At 41.1% G+C, this 21,455-nt stretch overlaps 1 protein-coding gene across 3 annotated transcripts in view; it reads right to left on the reverse strand.

The window, feature by feature from the left end:
- Positions 1-21,455, reverse strand: part of PLEKHG1 (pleckstrin homology and RhoGEF domain containing G1) — a 139,641-nt gene that overhangs the window by 21,767 nt on the left and 96,419 nt on the right. For all 3 annotated transcript variants that reach the window (XM_075087943.1, XM_075087946.1, XM_075087945.1), the window contains 2 exons: positions 10,412-10,512; positions 4,861-4,930 (listed from right to left, as the gene is read on the reverse strand). In XM_075087943.1, the coding sequence (XP_074944044.1) occupies positions 4,861-4,930; positions 10,412-10,512 (171 nt within the window). The remainder of the gene's footprint in view (positions 1-4,860; positions 4,931-10,411; positions 10,513-21,455) is intronic.

A 21,455-nucleotide genomic window follows, 5' to 3' on the forward strand; every position in this document is an offset into this window, starting at 1 on the left:
CTCTGCATGGTCAAAGGAAGGACCTTTAGTTCACATGCCCAGCTGGTCTTCTCTACCTCGGAGCAGACTACCCAGGCCGAGCACATCAGGGCACAAGCCCAGCAGGCTAAAGCCAATGCTGTGAACTACATTTAGAAGCAACAGAAAAACCAGGACTAAAATGGATTTAATATATTTCTTTCACACTGCAAGCAAAACACCAGCTATAGTCATCAGGATTTCTTTGGACAGTCTTATCCTTTCCCAGCTTGAAAATAATTTTGTTCACCTCAACCGTCTTCAAACCAGAGCAAAAGAATGATCTCTGCAGGGAGACCAGAATCACTCCAGTAATCTTTTTAATCTGGGGCCCCAAAGCTAGTGTGGTAAAGGGTACAAAACACTGAGACCCAAGCTTAAAGTTCATCCGCACTGACCTACAAGTCACCCTGAAGAGCAAAGATCCCAGCTATACTTAGCTTGTCCCCCCACTGCTGAATCAATTCATTGTGTGTCTCCTCCTCATGAAGTGAAGTGCCAAACACATGGCTACAGCCCCAACCTTCTCTCAACTCTTGGTGCACTGTGCTTTTTTATAGCCAAAAAAGGCACTTTAAAAGAAAATGGAGACTGAGAAAATGAGCTGAGTCATAGCAGAAGCTGAAGCCAATTGTCTGGATCACCTCTTCATTAATGAGATGCTAGATTACAGTAATTCTCCCATTCCCCTTGGTTAAGCTGTTGGTGTGTCTTTCAGAAAACATGTGTTCTGAATTTCTGGGGTGCTGAGTGAGAAGTGCAACGTGCCAGAATTAAGCTCTCCTTTACAGCAACTCACTTAAATGTAAACGTGTGGAATACCGAAGCCAATCTTCTAATTAACATTGGCATCATTACTATGAAAATGAAAGACTGAGTTGGCAAGAAAACATGTAAACACACTTTTATGTTAATAATTAAGCTATAGCTAAGCTTGCACTGGAACCCTTTTATCAGCCTCCGATTACAGTTACCAGCAAAATGTCTCCAACTCATTTAATGTACTAGAGTTAATACAGTTCCCCTAGACAAAGAGGCAGGACCAGAGCTGGCAGAAACTAAACTAGTATACCACTACCCTCAGTGGCAGGTTATTTCCGTGCAGCCATCCCACACTGTTTAAACAAATACCCATCCACACCATCTGCATCTTGGGGCAGAAAGGTAAAGGCAGCAACTCAGGACTGGACAGCAGGTTTTTAAAAAGCACGCTTTTCTGCATTTGTATCTGTATTTGCCTGTGGGCTATTAATGAATTAAAATATCTGGAAGCAGAGGGATTTCATATAATGTTGTACGTTGCTATGAAATATTTCTGTTTAAAGACATAGATTTGCATGGTTATTTTATCTACTAGTGTGCTTCATGTAACTGGCTAGTTTACACTAAAGACATCTTCCTGAAGTCTGTTCACAAACAAAAGCTGCCGTTTTAGGAGCCATTTACTTCAGGCACTCAGCACAACAAATGCTAAGATAAAGATTCAAATCCACAGTTATGAGTTTTTGTTCAAAGTGCACTAATGTGATTCAATAATCCTTACTCTATTTCCCTTAGAAGTAAAACTTGCAAGGCTGTTTACTTGTAAGCATGAAAGTTCTACACAGCCTAGTAGCTGGTATAGTGCTGTGATAGTGATTTAGGATGAGAATAATGTTGATAACACACTGATGTGGCTGAGAGTGCTTACACTAAGCCAGGGACTTTTCAGCTTCTCATGTTTTCCCAACAGAGATGGCTGGAGAGGCATAATAAGCTAGGAGGGGGCACAGCGGGGACAGCTGACCCAAACTGGCCAAAGGGATACTCCATACCATGATGTCATGCACAGTATACAAACTAGGGAAAAGTTGGCTGGGGGGCTGCTGCCTGGGGACTGGCTGGGCATCGGTCGGCGGGTGGTGAACAACTGCATTGTGCATCACTTGCTTTGTATAATCTTTCCCCACCATTATTATTATTAATAATAATAATATAATAATATTACTATTACTCCTACTACTATTTTATTTCAATTTTTAAACTGTTTTTATCTCAACACATGAGTTTTCTCACTTTTACTCTTCTGATTCTCTCCAGCATCCCACTGGGGGGGGTGTGAGCATGCGGCTGTGTGGTGCCCAGTTGCCAGCTGGGGTTAAACCACAACAGAAACATAGTGGTGTATGATTGCGTGAGAGGAGTATACAATGCTATACAGCAAATGTTATTAAACAAAATGAATCAAGTTCAAAGAAACAGTCCATAAAATATAGTCCAAAATTAGACCTTACAAAATGAAGCTCCCTAGATGTTCTCACAAATATCAAACATTTCCGTTCTAACAAGCTCCAGAGTTACTTTAACTGTTCTGTTATACATGCAAACCAACTTGTGTCATTTCTCACGAATCCTGAAAAAAGAAATGGCCGTTACTTTATTAAATTACTGTGCTTTGTGAAATGCAAAAAGTAAACACAGTACCTACAATGAAAACCTGATTATACGTTTAAACCCCCCAACAACTACAATATTCCCAGCTGAACCAGTAGGGTGAAAAACACAGCACTAGAGTCAGAGCTCGTGTAACCTAAGCACAGTTCCACTGAAGTGTTAAAGACGCTCCAGTGGATCTAGACCCATTAGCTAAGGCTGTGAGCTATGACTTCGGCATGATATTATCCCCGTGCTTAACTCACAGTGAAGATCTAGCACGCTCAAAGCAATCAAACAACAAATGGCCAAAGTCCCGTAAGACTCGAAGGACCGCTTACTGCCAAAAAAGGCAGTTTTATTTCCACTACTCAATGCTGGGAAGATACAAGCAACCAAGAATGGACAACTGGAGTCTTTTAAGACAGTCAACAGTTCCTGTAATGGCATCTTCACGGCCAAAACCAGAACTGTGGGGTATTTTGTTCTTGTTTGATTTTGCTTTTAAGTGTTTGCACTTGTCTGGATGAAGCTAAAAAATGGTTATTAGGACTGCAATCTCTAGCAATTTCTGAGCCATCAGGCAGTTGCCTGCCAATAATACAAATGCTAAAAGCATTTGACAAGGGAACTAAAAGCACAAGCAATGATATGCAGATGGATTTTGGAACTAATGGCCAGAAAGTCTACCAGAAAATTCCTTTCAGCTGGCCAATATGAATGAGAGCGCAACTTTTTCCTGGACTTAGTATTATCACTTGCACCACCTTTGTTTCATGTCCCAGCCAGGAGTAGTCTCAGTGGTCCCAGCTATAAGCAAGCAATATAGCAGAAATATCTACCAGCTCCAGATTGTGCTACCTGTAAATATCCTGAAGGCCTCACAACTGGCCTTCACTGCATGGGCACTCTGCTGACTTACACTCAACTTCTTGTCTACCAGGACCCCAGATCCTTCTCTGCTAAGCTGTTTCCTATTCAGCTGGACCCAGCATGCCCATGAGGTTATTCTGTTCCAGAAGCAGGACTTTGTGCTTGCCCTTATCCCATTCTCTCTCTTTCAATTCAATACAGGCTATTTGGAGCAATAACAACATGCTATAAAACCCATTGCAATGGGGCAAAAATACATCCTACTTTTGTAGTAGCAGTGCCAACCCTAAGATCTCTGCCAGCAAAAGATCAATTGCTAGATAAATGACAGCTTTCTCAAACTCAGCTAAAGCAAGTGATCCAGTGAAACGGCAGCGCTAATCTGGTATCATCGCTTCCCTTTCCAGTAAAATTCCTTGCATCACAATAGTGCCAAATAAAATAGAGTGGTCCAGTTAATCCTAAATCCTTGTGTTAGACCAACTGTATTAAATGCTTGATGCTGGCAATACCAAGTTCATGACAAAACCCACAACACGACAGTTTTGTAGTTTGTTGCGTTTTTTTGTTTGTTTGTTTTTTAATGCAGACAGGTAAACACAACCATAAAGAGATTATCCAAATTTAAACAACTACATGCCCCTCTTCTGTTCCTCTTCCTCCAGAAATACCATGGAGATGGCATTATTTCTTAACACATTTGGACTCTACAGATTCAAGGCAAACTTAGGTTCTCTGGTGAAGTGTGCAGTCAACTAAAGTCATCATGAGCCCAAAATATTTCATCTCTTGTTGTCCTACCCATTGCAGCCATTCCCCTTCTCCCTGACTGGCTCTCTGCGTTTCCTACAGTGAAAGACACCTACTTTAGTTCCCTGTATTTCCCCCACACCTGACAGCTTTTCCTTCTCCATACTTTTTGCCTTCAGAATTGCCCAATAGAATGAAGATGTCAGATCAATGTTGAGAAAATTTAAGTATTCCAGAGAGAATGAGATTTGAATCTTAAGGGTAGGCTTTTTGGCCACTTTCTTTGAACAGAAAATTAAAAGATTCAGACCAGGATTCTGAAGGATCCAGACCTGAATCCTGAAAGGGAAAACTGCATCTCAGAAAACAGTATGTCCACAAGTATGTTAAGGTTATTGCCTTTTCTTAAAATGCAGCCAAGTTGTATTCTCTAGCTGTTTTTAACCTGACAAGGCATAACTGGAGTACCACTTGATCAGCTATATTAAAAAAGGAGAGAAAAAAAAAGAATCCCTGTAATAATCAATTAAAAAATATCTAAAAACGGACCCTAGATCAATAGTTACACCAGTTCGGATACACTTACTGAAGAAAATAACACCTTTTTCCTGATTTTTTTTAAAATGCAAATCAGAGCCATATCCCCATCACCTACTAAGATAAATTCCTTCCCTTTCCATAGATTTGCTAACTTTTCTTGGCAGAAGTCACACAAGCTGTCAAAATTAGGTCTCAAAAGCCAATCTTATTCCTCCATATCACTCTGCAATTGATGTTGTGCTGCAGACTCCTGCAGTAGCCACTTACCTTGGAAACAAAACAGTCTGCTATAGCCACAGGATCATTTTCACAGTTTTCCAAATCTTGCAGAAGTTCACTAAAACAAAGAACAGGAAAAGGAAAGACAATTATGGCACACCTTGGAATAGACAAACCTGTATATTCGGAGCCAGACAGTGTTTCATAGTTCATGGCAGTGATGCTCAAAGCACTCACATTGCAGGGAGTCCTAAAAAGGAAACAAGAACCCTTTTGACGCCCCTCTTCCCCTAGATGTATAGCTGCTGGGTTTTTTTGTTTGGAGGCAAAGGAGCACTCTAACATAGTGGTATTCCCACATACTTAAAAATTAAAGTCATCAAAACGACCATGGATTGCTGATCTCCTAAGCATAGCTGAGCCCTTTCCTTCAGACTGACAGCTCTTCTGCGACACTCGTAGTGCTGTAGTCGGTCAGTTGCGTAGCTTGTATAACAACGAGCACAATTTAACAACATTTAAAAGATAGTGAAGCACATGCCCTGTCCCGTAAAGACTTTGTATGTTCTAGGAGCTTTACTTGACTGAGGGATATGAGGAGCTGGTCTGAAAAACACAGATGAGAACCAGGATGTATTACACATACAAAAAGAATGACAATAAGTTCATTCAGGAAAATTTGTCTCTCTTTAGTGGGTCTCTTCACTGAGGAAAAATGGTTAGCCTGGAAAAAGTTTTATTTTTATGTGTATAGAATCTATATATTCCCTTCCAGAAAACCTTACTGAGAGGATTTTATATTTTTGACATGCCAATCAGGAAATGAATTCATTATAACAGGAACAAAGCAATAAGGGAGCATGTTCACTGTTGTATGAAACTCTGTTCTCAAAGCCAATTCAGTGAAAGAAGGAGTTCAAGCAGAAGAAGAAAACCTCAAAGGTCTCTCCTTGATCCAAATAGTCTTTAGTCTTACTGAAAGATGTACTGAGAAAAACAAGAGAAGAAACCGAGTTCTCTGCCAAAATGTTCTCTGATAGAACTTTTCTTCTTCCCTCCCCCCTTCACCCCCCCCCCGCCTCCTTCTCATCAGATGATTTTCCGTTTAGGGCTTCTTTTCTCCCAGTTCACAGCTGGTTCCCTGACGAGTTTTGCATAAGAGTTGTTAAGCCTGTGTCTAGGGAACTACCCTCTTCCCCTCTAAGCAGACACAATTTCCCGGTGTAAGTACGGAGTAAACCAGAAAAGTTTCCTGACTTATTCTTTGCTTCTCTAATTACTAGAGGAAGGAAGGGGAGAAATCAGCAATCAGTCACAAGGAACAAAGACAAACAAGACCTTAGGTTCAGTGGTCGCTAAGCCACTCTGTACAGCAATGATTTAACCTCCACACCTCAATTTCTCTCTTCATCAAAATGGGAATAAAAATATGACCCTTGCTTGATACCCACACTTGTGAAGCTCCTTTACATCAGCAAAAGCAGCAAGCTATAGCAATGTTGACCATAACCATTAATTATAACGACTGACTGTGTTCCACACATGAGTTTTGGAAATAACATCAAACACACTGAACAGGCTCAGAGGATTCCTGCTGTCTGGCAGGCAGACATGCTCCTGATGGTTTAGAGTATGTAACATCTTGATTGCCATTTATTTCCTATAGTCTCCTTCAATACCATATTATTTCTCCTACAGGTTACGGTAATGCTGCACTTAGAGATTTTATATATTCTTCCAATGAGTCCACGTTTATGCAGTAAATATGCTAGTGGCTTGTGTCTTCAGCACAAGCCCATAACGTAAGGGCTGTGCTTTGAAAGATTATGTTACCTGTGCAGCACTCTGTCTCATTTGGCTGGTAAGAAAGGGATTGGCAAAAGCAGCCTGGCACTGTAAAAATAACAAATCCATCATACCCAGGAATCCTGAAAAACATAAATAAATCCCTATAATACCAAGTTGACATGCAGAAGAGCAGGGCTTTTATTATAGGCTACGTTTAAGTACCTGACAGGAGGCAGAAGTAACAATACAGAAAAGCATTAGTTCCCTTCACCTGAACATCCAGAGGTTTTACGCTGTTCTTGGTCTCTGTGACTCGCTTGTGCCGGGCACCCAGGCAGGAAAGGATCATTAGAGGAACTTTATGCTCTTGAAGCTGAATCACTAACAAGACAGACTGAAGCATGCCACAAGTGCCAGTGCCGTTAAAGACCACGTACTGAGTTATCCAGCTTGGGTTATTATGTGCTGGAAAAGGTTGAATCTGTACAATCATAATTGATAGCCAATGCTAACATCTTTGGGATGAGAGAGGTAAGTATAAAGAGCCAATTTTTCATGCAATACATTTGTTATCTTTTCAAGTCAAATGAATAAAAGCCTCATTACAATGTCTTTTAGGATGCTTTGATTTTTTTGAAGTACAAATTATTTTCAGGACAAAACACTTATCTTCCCCCTGCCAGTGAAGACTTTCAACACGACAAAGTGCAGGTCAGTATCAAACTGTTGACTACAGGAGGTCAAGAAAAATGAGATAAACACATTTCTACGTCTGCAAATAATCACCATATTTGCACACACAATGCAGGCAAGGCACTTATTTTATTCATTCTATATCATCAACACACCATTTTAAAACAAGACACAAGACCTTCTCCCTTTTGATAGGAATTGGAGCGAGTGAGAGATGGTAATAACAGGAACATCAAATAGGCGATTTTGGCAGAGTGGAAGGAATGAAAAGAGGCAGGAAGGAAACAGCATAGTTTGTGCTGAACCCATAAAAAAAAAAAAAACAACCCACAGTTGACAACTAAATATTGCAGTCTAGCCATAAATACTAAAGCAACAGCATCTCCAAAAAACGTCATTCTCTCAATGCCTGACAGAGCACAGCATTCAAAACAAAAATGGACACAGCAGGCAGTCTGGTCTTCATGGCTGAAAAGTTCTGACTTTCAGGTAACAAACAAACAAACAAACAAACAACAAACACACACAACAAAAAACCAACAACCAAACCAAAACACACCAAACAACAAAACCCAAAAACCAATCAAGAGAAATTTAGCCTTGATATAACTTCACTGTCACAAAAAATCCTCTGACCAAAACTAATGTCTTTGTACTCAGAAGAAAAACTTTTCTGTTAAAGGTGATCTCTTAGAGGTTTTATGAAGGCTCCTCCTGACAACACGCCAGCCCTTACCCCTGTGAAGCTCAGGGCACAGGAGCTGCTGAATGGCCCTGCACTGTATTAGTGTACTTCAGTAACCCCCAACGGACAAGGAATATGCAGGATGATCTGCATCAGCAGCAGAGGTTTCAGCTTGGCCTCTACTAAGATCATCTGGGTGTTGGCAGAAGTACTAAACTGGAGCACGTTTCTCTGCAGAGTTCCCGTTTCTCAATCGGGTCATGGTATCAGGTGGAGAATTTATCCTAAACTAACACTGGAAAGAATCTCAACAGGAGAGGCCAAGGAAGAAAGGCAGCAAATGTTGACTTAGAGAACACTTCCCCATTCCGAATAAGTAAATTAATAGTGGGGGAGCTCTCCCCAAGAGACAGAGCAGAGCCAGTGGACCAGCATATAGTCAGTGATTCTGCTTTAAGAAATAGCCCTCCAAAAAGGGATCAGAGTCCTAGCAGTTAGCACCCTGACCATCATTTCTGCCATTCAACGCAACATCTAAAAATTGTATGTAGTTTAGCTGAGAGAAATTCCCAATTACTGAAACGAAATTTCTCAGATGTATACAAAGTCCAAAAAAGCAGAACACTAAAACCTTTGACCATTGATAAATGGTCAAATTCAAAGTTGAGAAAAAACAAGGTCATTTTGAAACTATAAAATCATGCTCACAAAAAGCGTCTGAAAGTATTAACACAGAACTGCCAAATGGTCCTTTTTCAAAGGTAAAAATAAATGAAAAGGTTCAAGGGTGTGTTTAGGGCCCAGAAGCTACATGCCAAGTTTCACAGAGGAGGGAACTTAATCCTTGAAGCTATATTGGGATCTACAATGAGTGTTCAGTCTTAAAAGCTCACAATTTCCATGTAGAATATTAAATCAGAAGGCCTGAAATACATTAGTAATTTACTAGAGGCTTTGGACAGCTTTCCAGTGACTTCTAACCATTGTTAACATATCTATCTCTAAAATTGCCCATAGCGTTTTTTAATTTTTTTTTTAACCTCTGAAAAATCTTTTTTTGCAACTCAATTATCTTGTACAATGACTGATCATACTTGAAGCTATTTTTATTACGTAATATTTGCAATGATGCTGGTATGAAAGTGTCCTAGCTACCAAGTCTGCCATTCCTCTAGCTTTTTAAAGATCAGGAAAATATAATGGCCAGGACTGGTTTTCTCCACTCTGTGACCACTGGGAAGCTGTAAGCTCACGATCACTGTCTCATGGCTCTAACACACATGATCAGGCTACCACTATGTATTTTGCATCATGTTAGACATTCAGTCAAGTCAATTGTCATAGCTGAAGCAGGACACAGCAGCTTTCTAGTTAAGTGTATTTCCATTACTCTGCAGTAGCTGTTTTAGATTTCAGGAAAAGATTTTAGGTTTCATCTTTGTCCATAAGTTCTGAATAGATCAGTCCCCGCTCTTCCCTTTGATACTGAACAGTGACCCCAGCAGCAGAAGCACTTTAAAGTAGCTTCCCATGATGACGCAAAAACATTGAAGATGCTCTTTGACATGGAGTCCTCCACTTTAGAATCCTCTTTTGATTCAATTAAATTATCTGTTGTTCTTCAAAGAACACAGTGGTTTGGGCAATGCTCTATCAGCTACAGCAAAGCTAAGAGAGCTTTTACAGCAGTAATGGGATATAAAAGACATGGGAACTTTATGCCAATATATTTCTCGTATTGATTGAATATTCAGGTTTTCCTTAAATGCTGAATAAGTTAATTATTTCTATAGTAACAGAGGACTCAGACAAAAGTAGCAGCAGCATGCTCCTGAGATCGTAAATACTGCAGGTCCTACACAAAGTGGCACTAGCTATACAAGCAAGAAATTTTACTTCAGTCTCCCAATACACACTAGAATCCCATCTGCAGAGCTTTAGAGAAGGCTGCAAAGATACTGAACAGGAGCCTCCAGTAAATGGAATGGTACTTAAACAGTTTTCAGAAATTAATTCAGGGAGTCCCTAGTAGTATAAAACACTACAAAAGCCAGATCTGGGTGATGTATATCGATACACAAAAGGACCCAGTATAATAGGAATAAAAAGACGTCTCTAATATGGCAAGAATTTCATTTGCAGTGGTCTTGCATTAGGCTCAATTAGGGCACAGAGCAGGTTAGGCTTAAATTCACGGCAATACCCAGCATGAAAACAAAGAAAGTAAATGGAGACTACACTTGACTCATAAAATAAACAGCTAAAAAAATTTGGTCTCAGCAAACCAGCCCTGCTGAGAATCAAAGATAGACCATTTCTCAGTTTATGTATCTTGGCTGTATTAAAGTGATAAAAAGAGTATTTGCTGGGTTTGCTCCCTCACCAATAACGCAGGCTATTGAACTGTTTTCATTTAGTTAAATATGAATTTACCTGTTGAAACGGTAGATATCCCGTATGTTGCCAAACAGGGCGGACCGCTCTTCTGTCCCCAGGGAGAGCTTGGTCTGATCGGTGATACAGTCGAGGTAATCCTACAAGGGAAATGAGAAGGAGGCCTTCAGACGTTTCCTCCTTTTCTAGATCAGTAAACGGCGCTATGTTTTATTGTACAAGATGAATCCCTTTATATCAGTTTCACCTTATTAGCACAGTAAACCCTTCAGTAGTCGTTCTGTGAACAGTTGCTCTATTATGAAAGGTAACAGTACTTACCTGTTCACTGAAACCAAGAAAATAACAAAAGACTGTATGCTAAGTTACAGTTCTCAAATGGGACACCCAACATTTGTCTTGCTACTGATATATAAATATATTCAGATTTCATTCACAATTACAGTTTAATTGATCATTTAACTGGCTCAAAGAAAAAAAAAAGTAAAAATAAGAGATTAATGTAATTTAATGGTGTCTTATTCACAGAAAACGCTATATAATGAAGAGCAGAAAGCTGACAAGCAACACAGACTCAGAAAAGCAACCACTGCAAAAAAAAAAAATTTTATTTTTAAATCATAGTTAAGACAACAATGCAGAGTTTGTAGAGAACAGATCTCAGTGGATATACGTGTATGCAGTTTAACCACACATACAGTTACATTTCAAACTACATTGCTATACACTCTAGTAAAGATTTCCTTTTGCACTTAAAAGGGTGATAGTGACTCATCCAGGGACTTTAACTGAACAGGAACAAGACAGCTAGAAAAAACTCAGATCAGCAGTGTTCTGGGAGAACAACTTTCCCGTCTCTTCCCTCACTTTGATAACAGCTCAGCTCCCAAAGTGTCACCTTTCATTCTGTTGCAGCTACAGTATTAATATTTCTCAGATAAGGGCAATCAAATCTACCAGGCTATTTAACTAACTATAACTCATAAACCAGGAAACATAATGTGCTGCCACATCTATGAAGAAATTCTGCTGGAAAAGAATAAAGTAAAAGTGAAAACAGCTGAAACAATGCAAAATAAAAATAAATAAAATCCCTTAGCCTAGAGCTAGACAACGTGGTGTGGCAACCTACCAAAAGCAACACAGCATTCCATGGCACTGCAAGGAAGGAGCCCTGCAAAATGTCAATGAGGCCGTGAAAACTTCTAAGATATAACTCTGTTCCCGAGTGATCAAAAAAAAAAAAAAAAAGTATTACAGAACACATACATTGGACAAGATTTATTCTCTGTGTAAATCCCATGAAGACAAAGGGATCAACCATGAATTTGACTTTTGGATTTTAGATGCCTTTATAAGGAAGGTTAACAATTGCAGTGCTCAAGCCTCCATCCCCATATCCTTCTTTCCAACTGAAATGGTGTCAGCAGATTCACAGGTGTAACCAAGACTCAGGTTTAGATACCAGTAGGCTTTCCTGTCCCGTCCTCCTGCTGAATAATCCACGCTCTTTGGTCATCTCCAGTTATAGGTACCTCTCATCACCCCCAAATCTGTGGTGTTTTGCCAACAAAATGCAAGCAAGCCTGTTCCAAGGCAACCTCAGGGTCCTTAAGAGCCACAAGTAGCAGTTGGCAGGCAAGCAGGCAGGTCCCCGGAGAGCCATCTCATCTCTTCTGTTATGGACATCTGACCTGTACTCTACCTTCTTTCCTAGCAGACAGCAGCCTTGCAGTCCAAGCCTGTCCTTGAAATATATTTGTGCATTAAGTCGTTGCAACTGGGGCTCCCTGAACTTGTGGTTGGCTTTTGATTTATACTCGGAAGATGCAGAAGAGTAAAAGGTTCAGGATGGCCAGGCAGACAGGACTGCAGCATGCAATACGCCAGGTCAAAGGCAGAAGTAGATGACAGGTTCAGGGCTACACCAGTGATGGCAGTAAAAAACCCACTAATACAAATCTGCATATAAAAGCAAAGAATAGAAAAGCTCCAGTGGACTTGTAATCCTCTGAAAACATTTTTAGCACTACAGGAGCACTGCAACACCCCAAGCTGGTATGACAGGGTGGGTTGCAGAGGAATGGAAATCTTATAAGTAACTCCATATAGCATACTTATTGAATAAAGAGGAGTTCCTTTCAAATTCATTCATCCCAGCACAGCTAGAACTTGGGTTTCTTCAAAATAGCAAACAGTCCACAGTGATTTCTTTTTCCAGTATTATAGAGTGTGTAAAAAGCATGACCTGCTCTGTGCTCCTTTTGTACTCTCATCCCAGTTTTCCTCTACACACATACTCAGTCTTTTACCAACTCTTAGTAAGAAAGAGAGAACCAAGTACTTTCTAATGCTGCTGCCAAGAAGCAGCCTGCAGGTGCTTTGGCAGATTACCAGCATTCCCATAGCGTATGCCAGTATCAGGTTATACCACGCACCCACAGCCTGTGCCCTCTTGCTAAAAGTTCCTTCAGGCTGTGCTTCAGGGCCCCGTCTCCTCCCAGCATCAGATCAGAAACAAACTAATGGCTGGATTTGTGGTTACGCAGAGTAAACAGAGATGGTTATTTGCTTAAAATGCTTGGGATTTGGAGGTACCTTGTATCTCACCACATACTGTTAGGGAATCACACAGGACTTGGGGACTGCTTTCATGTTTTAAACCTTCTATTTTTATTCATGTTGGCGACGTGAGGCTTCTGCAAGTCTGACAGCTACTGACATGTTTGAGTCGCTGTTAAACCTTTGAGCAGATACCTGGGCTAGACACAAACTGCCTAACACGGCACAGACAGTAGGGTAGTCACAGCAGCAAAAAGCTTCAGATATCCATGTTTATGTGAAAGAGGCGGACACTAGACAGTCTTGACACAGTAGCCTGACGAAGTCCAGGCACGGCACGGCAGCACAGCACTTGCACTGACACAGCAAGTGGGACCCTTCTGGTTATACTGCTTTGCAGAGCATGTGTGTTCTCAGAAAGACTTCATGAACTCATCCAGGAAACAGATGCAGTTATCAGCACACAATGTCCTCTGCAAGGACACCACCACAGGCAGATCAAAGCTACCCAGCCATCGTTTTTTTTTCCTAATTATTCCTTAGCAAATGGTACTTTACCCCCATGGTAGTCACTGCGACCTCCTGCAGCATATCAACAGCTGTTATCATCTGAAGCCATAATGGAAGGTTTGGAGCTCCAAGATAACAGGGCAGGCTGCAACCGTAATGACACGGTGCAGAAATCAATTACATTTATCAGAACAGAGTGCCAGCCTTATTCACTTTGTTTGTTTCTTGTAAGCCTCTATGGACCCTCTGTCGGCACTGAATGATTTGTTTATAACCTTTGCCTTCACTAGCCTTTTATTGCTTCTCTGCAGTTACGACAAAAACATTTAGCTTACTTTATAGGAGGAAAAAAACGCACAAATGCCAGTCTCCTTAGATTGATCTATGGAGCAAGGTTTGCTCTAATGGTATTGCACAGTTTTTCCATCCTGTTTCCTGTAAATCTCCAAAAATCAGACGAGTCTTGCCAGACTGCCCTGCATTCCTTGCTGGCTTTGACATTCCCCCCATTTGTCTTTCATCACACCAAATCCATCAGAAGGAATGTCTGTTAGAAGCTGCCTATCCTGACTACTGTGTCTCCTCCTCCAGAATCACACAAGAAAGATCTCTAGAGGACCAAAATGATGACAACACTAACCTCAGAGGCTAAAAAAAAAAAATAAAAAAAATTACATGAACTGGAAATGAGAAAGAACTGTCAAGAAAAGGACAAAATGAGCAAAAATATCTTCACGTATTAATTAAACTAATTTTTTCCCCTTGACCGAGCTTTAGAAACTAAACGCACATTAGTGGGACATTTTTATCTAGCCCCCCAGGTTTACTTTCGAACACAGACACGCACTTAGCTTTAAAAACAGGCTACAAGTTGAACAACAATAAATAAGTCCGCCATTATTGTGGGAATGTTAAAATTACACATTAAAATGAGTGATATTAACGGTAATGCTAAAAAATAAATAAAAAAAAAGGGTAAAAGCCACTCTGCCTCGTAAAACAAGAATCAATTTTTAACCTGCCCTGCAAGAAACGTATATACTTTAGAAGTTCTTAGTAATCCCTTTATAGGGCAGGACTGTGCATATACGGATATTACTGAAGATAAGCAAAATTGTTGAAAGAGCAGTGTTGTTGCATATGTACACCTTCCCCAAGAGGCAGGCACACAAGACACTGAAAATTTGATGAAATACCAATACCAAAAAAAGAAGAAAAAAAGATTCTACCCACCCAGAAACTTTGCTTTCCAATGCCTGAACACAGGCTGCAGGAGAAAGCAAAGCTGCTGTATGTCTCTGGACTTCAGCAACATGCTGTTTGGCTCAAGAGCTGAGGACTTATACCAGGAAAATTAAGTCTCTGACCAAAAAATGCTTAATACCAGGTACTTATCAAAATTCCAATGACTTCTAGTGCTGCAGCCTGGGGAGGAATATATAATATTAAAACAAGCAGGACCTAAATCCAGGCAGTGCCATAACATCACTCACACCCCAGTTTTCTGATACCCCCTAGATCTGTGCTACTGATAAGGCGTCTTTTACTCCCAGGTGCTATACCATACTCATGGGCATATTTTTGCCCAACTCCCCTGTACCCAGCACAGATGCATATAGCCCAAATCAGATGGCTGTGCAGAAGAGGAACCACTGAAATGGTTCAGCAGCCTGGACCACCTAAGCACTATTCCCACACTACTTTGAGGAAAAGGCTTCAGGCCAGAAGGAAAACACACCATGAACTGGATCCTGTTTGTACCCTGCTAGCTAGAGCCATGCTGACCAAACATCTGCACGCTTGTAAGCAAAGAGAAAGCTGGGCAACAGTTATACAACAGAATAACTGCTATAACATGCTCCCCATTGGTAATTCTGCCTATTACATTGGTAATTATAATCTGTACCAATTCCCCTGCTGCCTGATTTATTTTCTATTCTTTTTTCTTATTATTTATTTTACTAACAGATTTATCTGGCATGTAGAGCAACATACTCTGAATGCCATGTGGGTAAAAAAAAAAAAGCATACTATTCACAACAGGTGGCCACAGGTGCTGAATTCTGGTCAGAGCAGCTCACTGCAGCTCTTTTCAATTACTCGAAGTACAGCTGTGCCCTGCTGAGTGAAGGTGCACTTCTAAACCATACATACTTTGCTTTCTTGCTCTGGTTCCTGTGGCTATATGAGTCCAAGGACTGACTGAGGCCTAAATCAAATCCATCTCCTTCCCATATCAAACTCTTCAGTCAGGATTAGAACACAATTATCTTTGTTGTCATCACCTTTTATGATGGAAAAAGACAATCCCATTATTTTAGTGCAGATCTCTTGTAATTTGTACAGTGGTTTATTTGGTGACACCTGTAGCAAAACATCCCATGCAGCCAAGCTTAAACTTTCTGACATTTCTGACTGCTTTCCTCCCGTTATCTTTTGTCTTCCCTATTCTTCCTCTTCAGTCTCTGTAACCAGTCAAAACTGGTCACATATCTATCAGCAACCTCATTTTAACTAAAACCATCCTTCCCTTCTAAGAGCGAAAATGCTTGCCCGACTGCTCTTAAAGCCATTTCCCACCTCCCACCCCACATCAAAGCCCTTGCCATTTTCAGCCCTCCAGAGACAGCCTGGCATGTTCCCACATGGCAGGCAGAAATCTGTGCCTGTCAAGATAATTAGTGCCCTCATCTCTCGCTTCTGAAACTCCTCTGTAGGTGAAGCAGAAGCGGCAGCAGCTCTACTTCAATGTCTTACCTGTATTGATTCAACAGAGGGGGGAGGAACTTTTCAAATGTTCTTTCCTCTGATGGAGTGAATTTGCTACCTAGCAGCAAGCATCTCTTGTTCCCATATCAGTAACATAACCACTAACCCAGGCTGCAAGACAATCACATTGTCATACAGTAGGGTAATACAGCTTAATACTTACATTTAACTAATACGCATATTTTTAACTGTAGATGCAGTTTGAGTGCCATAAAAAACAGAACTGTATTTTATTTCTGCTACAGATGTTGCACATAAATGATGCCAGTAAATCAAAACTCAAAAAATGCTTGTGCTGCCCACCACATAGGTTCTCTCATGTAAAACCAGAAAATTAATTAAAGAAGGAAATTTCTGCAAGCATGTCTTTCTGCCTGTTATTTTTCATGGAAAATGGGGGGGTGAGAGGTGGCATTTGCTGGGGTTTTTTAAAAAGACATCTGAAGCAGGAAACTCCTCACTTTGGCCAAAGCATGAACAGGTCCAAAAGATCATCACCTGTCTGAGGCTATGCACAGCAGAGCACGGCCCTGCTACCAAACGACATTCAAAGCCAGGGTCTTTCTGAGAACAAAGCACACCTGGAGACACAGCCTCTTCTGCTCACTTCAGCAATGGAAGCAGAAAGCTCCTGGGCTCCATGCTCCCCCTTTCCATTCCCTTTCCATCCCTCGGTACCTTGTATGTAAGATGGCGGCCACTTGTCAGTGCTAGCAAAGCTCTGCCCGTGTAGGAAGCTTGGCTCTATTGGGCCTCAGCTGTGGGCTCCAAAGCGCCCACCTACGTGCTGGCAGAGTACTGACCCCGCTGCCATCAAGGGCCAGGAGAATACCTGCCACCACTGACAGCCAGCAAGCCCCCAAAGAATGGTCAAAGTAATCCATATGCTTTATACAATCTGTTACTAGATGCAGATTGTGATTGATTTCTTTCCTCTCCGATGCCTGTGCAGAAGAGCAGAGTCTCTGAACTGGCAGGAGGCCACCTTGATGGCATCAGTCCTCTCCCCACGCCTTGGGTGGAAGAAGCCATACCACACTCACCTGTGTTTATGACTTGCTTCCTTAGAACTACCCAGTTTACACGTGCAGTCAGCTCACATGCAACCTGTGGATAACAGCAATAAAGCGGGCATGATACAGTAAGATGATACTTGGCTGACCTCATGTAGAAAGGGCAATTATTGGTGGTGAGAGCACTCGTGAGAACACAGTATGAAGAAAGACTAAAAATAGAGAAGCGCATTTAAGTTTTCTTTCCACTGTTTAACACTGCAGAGTGAGGCGATCTTGACAGACTTCTCCCTACACTTTCCACAGTTAGGGGCCTGCAAAAAAATTTAATTGAAGTTAAAGTTAACAGTGTTAACTTAAATTGTACCTACAGAAGAGAAGGGGAAGAAAAAAATTTTTTTTTCCATGTAGCTATTCCTGAATGACAGATTTTCTATAATCAAGTGACTTCCTCACCTGTATTATAGATGTTAAAACACTGCCCCATTTACAGATACTAAAGACTGGAATCAGTGACCCCTAGTATGCCCCCTTGGCTTAATCTACATGCACGGAAAGCCACAAGAGGAGTATGTGTCAGCCAAAATTAGCAGCAAGGAATTCCTGAGTCCTAACACTATGCCTTGCACCTCTAAAATGCACACTTTCTTTGGTTTAGGCTGCCTTTGAACAGTTGTGCCTGTGTAGAACATGAGCACAGGTGGAGTCGTATATAAAGTCAGAAATTTCTAGGGCACGTCAATGTCAACAATGTAAGTCAGGAGACCTTGTCACAGGACTTCAAGTTGTCAGAGCACAACTAGTCTCAGGAACTGAACTGAAGCACTTGCCCTGGAAAACTTAGTCAGTGAGAAGGTCCCTCAACATTCCCTAGGCTGTTGCACTGAGTTCATCCCAAGACTCCCTGGGCTAGGACAACAGCCGCACAGCTATGCACAGCTGGGAGGTAGCAGTGCAGCTTTCTGCAACTGTGGGTTCCCCCTCGCTGCTTTAGAGCCTGAGCCTCTAAAGCAGGCTCTGCAGGCCCTCTCACCCCTGCCTCAATTGTCAGAGGATGCCCATGTCATCTTCAAACACTGCCCCACAGCTCCCTCCTACGACTGGAGTGGAAGGAGGCACGTGTCCTATGGTGCTTACTCCAAGAGTGCAGGAGTTTATGTCCTTTCTTTTTGCCCAACGCCTGCCGCCTTCTTGTGTCATCTTTGTCCCATGAGCCGTTTTAGAAGGAATGCTGCACCTACAAAGCTCTCTGGAGGGTCAAAGCCTGCCACCAGCTGATCAGCATGGAACTGCCAGCCTGCTTGGATGGACTGCTTTCATGGATTTTGCCTTCTTTGCTGAAGTGAATTTTTGCTCTAATGAAACACAATTGAAGTTCAATAATATTCCTCTGTTCAACTGTAAGAATTTCACACTAAAAATCTCCCACCTTAAAAAGGCACCTTAGAAGGTGGGCTGTCAATTAAATCAAACTGTAATTTGATAGAGATGCACTAGAAGAACTCATAAGCTGAAACTGGGATTCATGGATTGTACACAGACAAGTCACCTAAATTGTCCATCATCTGGAAGGACGTTACAGGTAAATCACTGGGAACAGAAACTCACATGTAAACCCAGTTAGACGCTTCAGCACACTAAATTATTGAAGTTGTAATCCACTGGATTAAAACCATGTCCCGCATTTATCTTCGGATATTAGCCAGCGCCCACTGGTAAATCAGAGCTACAGGATTTTTTCCTAGAAGCTGGCACTCAGAATCACTGCTCAGAGGTACAGTGAGAGGCAAGGTCAGAGAATGGACAGAGATCATGGGATGCTAACGAATGCTATCAGTAGTTTACTGACATTTCGTTACAGAGCTATGTGAGGCCCCCATTCAACCAACTTCCTAAAGTTGACAGGAAACACTGAAGAAACAACCTACAGTAATGACAACAGCAAAATGAAAACATTGAAGAGTAATCAGGATGTCAGAAATAGCTTGTGGTCGCTAGGCAGATGAAGTAAGTGCTCTAAAGATTTCTAAAGCTAAGGCTGCAACTGAGGCTCAACATCATCATCATCATTCAATAACCTAGAGCTTTTTTTAAAAGTACCAGCTGAAAATGTTTAATAATTAATTTAAAACAAATTCATCTCAAAGTTCATCAGGATGTGTATAAATTAGTTCTCACAATATGGCTTAGTTGGTCTGATTATAACCTTATTGAACCATAATCAAGGAAAGCTCAGAGAATTACTATGGCATATTTAGCCTTTGAATGTGTCAATCACCCAGTGAAGGAACCTGAGTCTTGTGCTGTAGACCCTTGCCCTGTTAAATAAACTTCCGCCAGACTGTAAGGCAAATGAATGTTAACATTTTTTTAAAAGAAGATCTTGATATGCTTACAAGTTAAAGGAGACATTCCAGAGGAGAAATGTTTATTTTAAAACACAAAAAGGGAAACTGAAAGAGTCTGTCTTCCAAAGAATGAAAATGCAAACCCAGCAAAATGGAGAAAAACTGCACACATCCTAAACAAATTTATCTTAACCTTAGTAACCACATCATTCCCAGAGACTTATGGATGGCTTTTATTATTCATATATGAACAGCAATGAAATGGAAGCTTATAGTACCAGGTGGTTTGCAAGTGCAAACTTTTGAAACGCGTCTTATTTGCAAAACAGTCATCTCATGAAACCGCAAAAAGTAGCAGCTACCTCCACACCTTAATCCATGGGAGCAGTGAGAGCAGAAAAGGAAGGGAGACACTACTGTGTGGCTTGTTAAGCCTTCAGGTTTAAAGGTCACTCTTCACTGCCAAGTAATTTTTAATAAGAATGATATAACAATTTAGAAGTGGTCAAATATTTCCATGGATGGAAGTGGGAATGGCCATAATAAGCAAATAAAATTCCAAAAACTACAGTCTGGCTGGAAATGCAAAAATTTGTCTGGCTTTAAGATATCACTTCCAAATTTTGAAATTTCTTTACAGAAATCCCAGTCATTCTGAAAAAGAAAAAAGTATCATCTTAGTAAAACATTTAAATATTTACCAAAAATTTCACAGCATAAACTGCACTTCCTCTCTCCTGCCTCTCAGCTCTCAGGCCTGTTCCTCCCAGTTTTGCTGTCCAACCCCTATAAACCTGCTTTCCCAGAGCTGCTGCTCTGCTCTGTAGAGCCCCTCACTTGCTGCCAGTGAGCAAGAGAAAGCTGGAAGGCAGAGGTGAACAGACCTCTGTTTTTGTCACCTTCTGAATTCCATTATGGCTCTATACATTGCACTAACCACAGACACAACCTCCCAGCTCCAGCTTCAGTACAGTCACAGGAGCAAAGTTTCTCTCCCAGAGCCCCCTGCCCACCAACAGCACTCTTAAATGGTGCACACCCCATTTCACTACACCTTCCCCTTGCCCACCCCACCCCCAAAAGAATAAAGTATTCTGGAACAGAAGATTTACTTTCACCCTTTTAACTATATTCATTTGCTTTTAGAAAGCAGGTAGGAGGTTTCAAACAGCACAGTTAAGTGATTTATACCCCACTGCAAGAAAAGAGAGGACAAGAGCAGTAGCAGCCAAGCTTTTTGGCAATTCTGCAGCTCCCTGGAAGAGCAGCAGCCCTCCCTGCCACTTCTCTCCCACCCAGAGCTTGAGAAAGGCTCACTGTACAATTATAGACAGCTCATTTATTACTGCTGTATAACTCGTTCTTTTGTGCTGTCCAAACACAGAGCTGACTAAAACAAACACAAAGTTATGGCTATATATTTGTGCTGTCTTAACATACGCAGTCCCAGCCGTATGGTAAAGCTCTGCAATCAGCTGACAATGACGGTCCCTGTCCCAACAAGTTTCTACAACCTAGCTGTAAGATAAGAACTGGATGCAAAGTACAGGTGGAGGAAACACAAGGCAGCAATGACATTTTATTTAGTGTCTTTTAAATACTTGGGAACACGATGAATGAAAGAAATTTATGAACATTACCAGCAGAAATAAGACTGAAGTAGTGATGATGCAGATTAGAAAAAAACCACACATCAGTGTACTTAGTCCTGGCTTTGTGTATTTCCTATGAGGTTAGTTTGGAAACAGCTCCCTGTTCATGCCACATCATAAGCAGTTGCCTTTCACCACATAACTAGTTTGTTAGGTTACTTCTAGTCGTTCACAACACAATGTATTCCTACTGTACAGCCATAAAACATCTTTTTCCAAAGCCCAGAAT

This window comes from Phalacrocorax aristotelis, chromosome 3 (genome assembly GCF_949628215.1).
Source record: "Phalacrocorax aristotelis chromosome 3, bGulAri2.1, whole genome shotgun sequence".
Classification (NCBI taxonomy): Eukaryota; Metazoa; Chordata; class Aves; order Suliformes; family Phalacrocoracidae; genus Phalacrocorax; species Phalacrocorax aristotelis.